Consider the following 7,862-nt stretch of genomic DNA (forward strand, 5'->3'; position numbering starts at 1 on the left):
TAATAATCCAAAAGAACCCTAGTTAGGTATGATTCTAATTTCATTTTTATACAAAAATAGCCTTGAGTAAGACATTGTTCTACTAATCTCTATTAATTGGTAGATGTCAGTAAGTGTTAATTTGTTTCTTGTTTTAAGATCAGTTTAATCATTGTTAAGAGAATAAATTATTACGGTTACCATTGGTTTTTCCATTAGTTTTGATGGCTATATTTCTATTGCATCATACAATACTTGAATTTCATCTCGAGTGATACACCAGGATTTAGCTTCGATGACAAAAAATGTAGAATTCAAAAGGCATGTTTTCTTTTTGTTAAGAATTAGTTGAATGATTCAACAAGATACTCTGATATCTAATACAAAGAAGTGTCAACGTTAGAAACTACTGGTCTCATTAGAAAATTTTTTTTTCGGTGTGTGAACTTTTATAACTCCATAAGTCGTGGAGGAATGCAGTCAGATGGATACAATTGGAAATATGTTTTTTTTTTTTATCAAATTTGTTTTCTTTTTTTAATTTGTACAACAATTTCTAGAACTTTATTGTAAGTTTCTTGGATAGGATCATGGTTTAATGATATTGAGTCATTAACGTCTTCATCGAGTTTTTTTTTTTTTAAAAGCTATAACAACAAATCCTAAAAATGTGTTGCTATAAATAATATATAAATAAATAATGCTATAAATAAATGTGTTGCTAAAAATAAAGCATGAGCCAATATTGGACTGAATAACAAAAACATTAAGATAAAATAGATATTAAACTTTCACAGATGGTTTTTCTTGTAAAAAAGTTTTATGCATTTTAGTAACATTTGAGTTTGACGGTAAATTTCAACAATTACTACAATTGCTTATTGAACAGTGTCCATCTTTAAAATGTTATACTTAAATTTTTATTTGTACTTATTATATTTTAAATGAGTCATTTGCACCCCTTTTTTCAGGTATGAAAATATTGTGTGATTTAAAATGTGGATAAAACCAAATTCATTTTGTTCCACAAAGTGAATAAATCAAAAAATATTTCCATCAAATTGCCTAATCTAATAATCAATAACACTAACATTAAAAGAGAAAACTCAGTAAACTTTCTCGGCGTAATCTTAGATGAACATTTACGTTGGAGTTTACATATAAAAAGTATTGAAAATAAAATATCAAAAAATTTAGTATTGATATATAGGACTAAACCATTTTTAATCAATAGTTCTTTAAAAAGTTTATATTTATCTTTTATTCATTGTTATTTAATTTATTGCAATATTGCATGGGCAAGTACAAACCATACAAAAATAAAAAAATTATACTGTAAACAAAAATACGCGTGCATAATAATTTTCGGAGCTGATAGAGCTGTACCTTGTAAGTCACTTCTGCGTATACTTGGAGCATTAAATATATATAAAATCAACTTACATCAAGTTTTAATATTCATGTTTAAAACAAATCAAGGATTATCTCCTAAAATATTTAAACCCTTTTTGACAAAATAGTTCATAAATATCCAACAAAATTTTCAAATAACAACTTTGCTGTTCCAAAATATTATTCAAAACTAACTTCATATTCCGTTCTTTATCGTGGACCTTACTTGTGGGAAATGTTTCCCAAAATTGTAAATACACATAAAACTAGTATAGAGCAGTTTAAAAATGAATCAAAGCAGACATTCTTACTTATGGATTTTAATATATCCGATTATAAATGCTTTTTTTAATTAAAACTTAAATACAAACAAACAATTAATAAAAACTCCTTTACTGAGTGTATCAACATTTTTTTGTATTACCTTAATTATGGTGTTACCTCTATGGCGTTTGCTAATTTATTTACGTTATTTCTATGAAGTATATTAATTTATTTATGTTATTTCTATGGTGTATATTAATTTAATTACTTTTTATTTTTAAATCTTAGTTTAAATTTTTAAGTTTTAAGCAAATGATAATATCTTATTTATTTTTTCTTATTCACTTGATCTTACTCTTTCCTTAAACTTTGATTCTATAAATATTCTTCTTGGTTTATATTATGGCCAATATTTATTTTTATTTATATGCTTCGAAGCTGTATATATTAGTAAACGGCAAAAAAAAAAAAAAAAAAAAATTGGTATACTTGTTACTCTAATGGTTCTGATTTGAAATATTGAGCAGAATTTTTTTGCAAAAACTTTGTTTGTATTGGAGTATTATATGCAATAAAAAATTTTCTTATTTAATTGGTTATTACATTGGTTTCCTTCTTTTCGGTTCGTAAAATGTTAATAAAGATGAAAATAAATTAATTAAATCTTAAGTTGATTTATTTTGATATGCGTAAAATTATTAAAGAACGGTAGAATTAAATCAATGCACAGTGGGCCAGTAGGTGGACAAAATGGGAAAAATTTTAGTTGTCTAATCTTGAAAACCTATTTAATTTTAGTATCTACATATATTAGGAGAAATCTATTGATAATTTATTTATATTAAATCCCTTAGTTACCAGGACTCTAAGCATTTGAATATTGAGATAAAATAAAAAAAAATAAAAATTATAAATAAGTAATTAACGGTGACATCAACGTTGTGTTATATTTTAATTACATCTACGTTTTTGAAACAAAAAATTAGTACATGTTATTCTAGAGTAATTAGAGATAAGAAAAACCAATGTGTGAAATAAATTTGTCATAGCATGTTATCTCAGTTATACTTTAAAAATCACAGATTAAAAAAAAAAATTTCTTAAGAAACTTATTTTTTGCCGCACAATAACTAATAATTACCACAATTTGCCATGTGTTGTCTTATATTTATTTGAGCTATATGATGCTTCAATCGAGTTTTAATTGATTGCTTGTCCCCTTAAATCCCCGTTCAGATTTTATGTATGTTTTAACTTGGTTGCTATGGTACTAAATTTTGCATAGCAACAACTCATTTTTACATTAACGTTGTTTTAACAGTATTTTACTTGCGCTAAATACACAATATTGGGGGTATGTATTAAAATGAGATTCAGAATTCTTATGAGGTTAACTTTTTTTGGTTACTATGGATACCTTACTTTGCATAACATAGCAACAACATATTTTCGGTAGTTGTTAGTAATTTAATTACTAACACTGACAGTAATTTAATTACTTTTAATTTTAATTACTAACACTTGTAGTAACTTAATTACTAACAAGTATTAGTAGTCCAGGCGGCATATATATTATAACATTTTACTTTTAAATACAAAATACTTGTTACAATAATTATTTAGATATGGTTTTGTTAAACTAAGACATTCATAATTTTCTCCAAAAAAACAATCTTAGTATTTCAAAACAAAATATTACTGAAGATATATTAAAATTTATTCAGCCAAAATTTGCTGATTTTAAAGACGTTGATTTTAGACATGCTGTTCAACGATTTGTTTACTTGTATAAAAAAAAGTGGAAATCTGCAAACTATACTGTGAAAAATTTTGAAAAGAAGTTTGTGAACTGGCTTAATGAATATTTAATTGTCAGAAAAAAAGACAATGAACCAACTGCAAGTAGACGTGGTCGAAAACCAGTTGCATTTGATAATAGTTCTAATAAAACTAAAAAACGGCGTGTATCTTGTTTAATTGAATCTCATTCATGCAATGAATTATTTTTTGCTGCTAATAAAAAATTTAGAGATGAATCTGTTGTTATTGCTGCCAAGAATGTTTTAAATATATCAAATACAGATAAAGCAACTAAATATTAAGCAGACGAAGCACTGGCTTTAATAATTGATGCAAGTCTGACAAAAGCTTCCTATCAATTGATTAGAAGCGGAGCCTTGGAGAAAGAATATAACATCTACCCCGCTTACAATGATGTCAGAGATGCAAAATTGAAATGTTATCCTGCAAACATAACAGTGGAGGACTATTCAGCTTCAGTTCCTTTAAAAGATTTAATGACTCATACTTTGCAAAGAATCTGTGCAGTTCAGGAACCTGTGCTAAGGCACTTGATATTGAACGACAAAGCAATAAAAACAATGACACTAACGTGTAAGGCTGGTTTTGATGGTGCTACTGGCCAAAGCATTTATAAACAAGTTTTATCAGAACCCGACATTAACAGAGATTTAAAGCGTGAAGAATCATTATTTATTACTTGTCTTGTCCCATTGGATTTGACTGGATTTAACAACAGCAACGAAAAGGTGCCTATTTGGAGAAATCAAAAGTCGTCCTCCACAGCCTATTGTAGACCCATAAGATTTGCATACAAAATGGAATCCAAGGAATCTATGATTGAAGAAAATCAGTACATTAAAAGTGAGATAGAAAGCTTGGGTATGATTTTATTAGAGGTTTGCGGATCTTCTATTGAAGTGAATTGTATTATTGAACTTACAATGATTGATGGGAAGGTTCAAACAATATTATCTGAAAAAAATAACTCATACTAATGCTGTTCAGTGTGTGGTGTCTCTCCAAAAAATATGAATAGTCTTGATATCCTTAATATAGATTATACTAACAGAGAGTTCAAATATGGTCTTTCCAGTCTTCATGCATGGATTCAATTTTTTGAGATGTTATTGCACATTGCATATAAAAAAGAAACAAGAAAGTGGCAAGCAAGATCTAAAGAACACAAAGAAAAGGCATCTGTAGCTAAACAAAAGATTCAGACTGATTTTATGAACAAAATGGGACTTGTTGTTGGTTTCCCTAAAAGTGGTGGTTCTGGAACAAGTAATGATGGCAATACCTCAAGGCGTGCTTTTGCAGCATATGAACAAACAGCTGAAATTCTGGGTATTGACCAAAACCTTGTATTCAGATTTTACATTATCTTGGTAACGCTCTCTTCAGGATATGAAATAGACTGCTTAAAGTTCAAGGATTATTGTTTTGACACTTTTAGACTATATGTGTCCCCTTATCCATGGTATTACATGGCTCAATCAGCTCACAAAGTATTGATACATGGACATGACATAATTAAAAGCCTTACATTACCCATCGGACTTATGTCAGAGGAAGCTCAAGAGGCTAGAAATAAAGACTTTAAATCTTATCGCGAAAATTTCAGCCGAAAAACATCCAGAAAAGCAACAAATACTGATCTTATCAATAGACTCCTAGTTTCCAGTGATCCTGTTATTTCATCATTGCGTAAATCAACATCACACCAAACAAATCATAAAGCATTTCCTTCAGATGTTTTACAATTACTTAAACAATCTTCAAACGATATTATTGTTTTATAATTTTTTGATGTAATTTAAAATTGATAACGTTTTCTTGCACTATTTTTTGCTTTTATTATTCCTAAAACATTATTTACCTAAATACTCAATTTTTATTCAATATAGGTGGGTCAAAAATCCGATAAGATATTCAAATATCAATTTACCACTTTGTAACTAAGGAAAGTATCCGGTAACTAAGCAATATAAGTATCCATAACAACTAAATTTAAAAAATTATCACTTTTGTAAGAAGTGTGATCTCATATTGGTTCTCATGCCAAATTTAGTGAATATAGCACTTATAAAATATCTGCAGATAACAAAAGTAGGTTGTTGCTAAGCAAAATAAAGGTATCCATAGCAACGAAATAAAAAAATATTACCTTCATAAAAAGCGCAGACATCATATTAGTACTCATACTAATTTTAGTGAATATAGCTCTAATATTAAATTAGTTATGAATTTTGTCCAGTAAAAGTGCATTCTGGCCCACTGTGCACTCTTGTACTCGTTCTGGCATTGAATTATTGAATTCATTAAAGTTTCGATTACTTCATCAGGCACATTTTTCAAATGATGAGAGATAGAAGACTTCAAATCTTCCAATTTGTAAAGTTGTTCTTTACCAAGCTTGTGATCAAGCCACGACCATAAATTCTCTATTTGATTCAAGTCTGGACTATTGGCAGGCCATGGAAGCACTTGAATTTTATTAGAATTGAACCAATCGCTAACAACATGCGCTTTATGACACGGCGCATTATCTTGGTGGAAAATAAATCCATCTTGCAACTGCCATAAATCAATGCTAGGAATAAGCGAGTTTTCCAAAATTTCGATGTACCTTTCTTTGTTGAGTCTACCATCGAATAAATGAAAAACGCCAACTCCACACTCATACAGGCCCAAATGCTTATTGAACCACTGCCTTGTTTTGTTCGTTTCAAAATGCATAATTCATCGAACCGTTCGCTTGGAAGTCTATGCAACATTACGCGACCTTTTCTGTTGTCTACCTCAACGTTTATTTCATCACTAAAGACCACACGACTCTACTGATCTGTTGACCAATTTTTATGTAGTTTGCACCACTCTTTCCTGACAAGTTTTTGTTTTTTATTTAAGCATGGTTTTTTTCAGCAGCACGCCATAAATAATTTAAATTGTGGAGGACCCTTCGCACAGTTCTAGGGCTTGCTTTCAGACCATTTGACAGTGTCCATTTCGTAGACAAGTCTGTAGATGATGCTTGTCTGTTTTCTTTCATTAATCTCACTAACGAGCAAACATCACGGTCATTTGAAAATTTATTGCGTCCAGTCTTATGATGATCATTAATTGACCGGGTCTCTTTGTATCGTTGAATTATGTTAATAACGCAAGAGTGAGACCTTCCGAGTGTTTCTGCTATTTGTCTGATGCTATAGCCTTCTTCTTTTAATACAAGAGCCGCGTATCTGTCTTTTTCTTCGATCTTTGAACGCATTTTTGCAATATTTTTATATCCTTATTGTAATTCAAAAAATAAATGTTTATTTGATATCGAAACTCAGGTTTCGACATTTTATTTTATAGCCAACGTAATAAGCAATTAAGACAGTTCAAAAAAATAATGGATTATTACGGAAAATAGAAACTACGGTAACCGTTAATTTTTACGGAGTAAGTGCTGTCACTTTGCTGTGATACAGACAATACCAAAACCATCATTTTGAAAAATACTGCCACATCATTAACTATTGTCAACCAATTAAACCTGTTTTCAAGATAAAATCAACAGCTTTTATAACTAAAAAATTTAATAGTATAAAATAATAAATTCAAATGCTTTTTCCCACCAAAGTATCACTTGGTGGGAAAAAGCAATACTACCAACGATGATACTTTGCATGATAGACAAAATCTACTAAAATGAATAATATGAATACATTATTTAAAAAAAAAGGAAACTATGAAATTCTTGTGGCTATCACCTCTTCATGTCAGAATCAAAATTTTTGAATAAATTATTAATAGTTAAAAACATTTCGAAACGCCTAGAAATTAAAACATGGCAATCAAAAGAGAACGATAATAAAGATAGCGTGGAAAGAAAAAAGACTGAAACTCAGAATAGGTTTAGAGATGAATTAGGTATTTTAATTGATGTACCGAAACAGTAAACTGATAATACAAACAATGGAAAACCTGCTTGTAAATTATTTATGAATGCTATGAAGTCAGCGCAGATAACAAAAGTATACTTGGAATTAATTAGGCGCTTGATAATTATTTAGAATGCATTAACAAATGTCATAAAAACAATTTAAAATAAACTCAAAATTTACGAAGGAGAAAGTTGAGACCAATACATTCAATAATATGGTTGCTATCCTATACCTGTCAGCCTTCATATAATTTTGTTTTATTGCAGAGGAAATTAACTTTTGTTTATTTTTGTGATTTATTTATTTCGTCATTAGAAAAAGAATACAATGCCGTTTAGTATAAATAAAACCTGCATGAACGGGGCTAAAAGAAGACAACATTTGCCTTATCACTACGCCCCGACATGCTTTCATCAACAAGCGTGTACAATCATTAAAATGAAAACAAAAAATCGCTTTGTACCATATAAAAAATTAATACAGATTTTACGA

The 7,862-nt window shown here is 29.2% G+C and overlaps 1 protein-coding gene across 1 annotated transcript; it reads right to left on the reverse strand.

Annotated features, from left to right (window-relative positions):
- Positions 1-6,343: 6,343 nt before the first annotated feature.
- Positions 6,344-6,709, reverse strand: LOC136079255 (uncharacterized). Its single transcript, XM_065794981.1, has one exon. The coding sequence runs from the start codon at positions 6,707-6,709 to the stop codon at positions 6,344-6,346; it is 366 nt and encodes a 121-aa protein (XP_065651053.1).
- Positions 6,710-7,862: the final 1,153 nt, after the last annotated feature.

The sequence above is a fragment of the Hydra vulgaris genome, chromosome 04 (genome assembly GCF_038396675.1).
Source record: "Hydra vulgaris chromosome 04, alternate assembly HydraT2T_AEP".
Taxonomy (NCBI): domain Eukaryota; kingdom Metazoa; phylum Cnidaria; class Hydrozoa; order Anthoathecata; family Hydridae; genus Hydra; species Hydra vulgaris.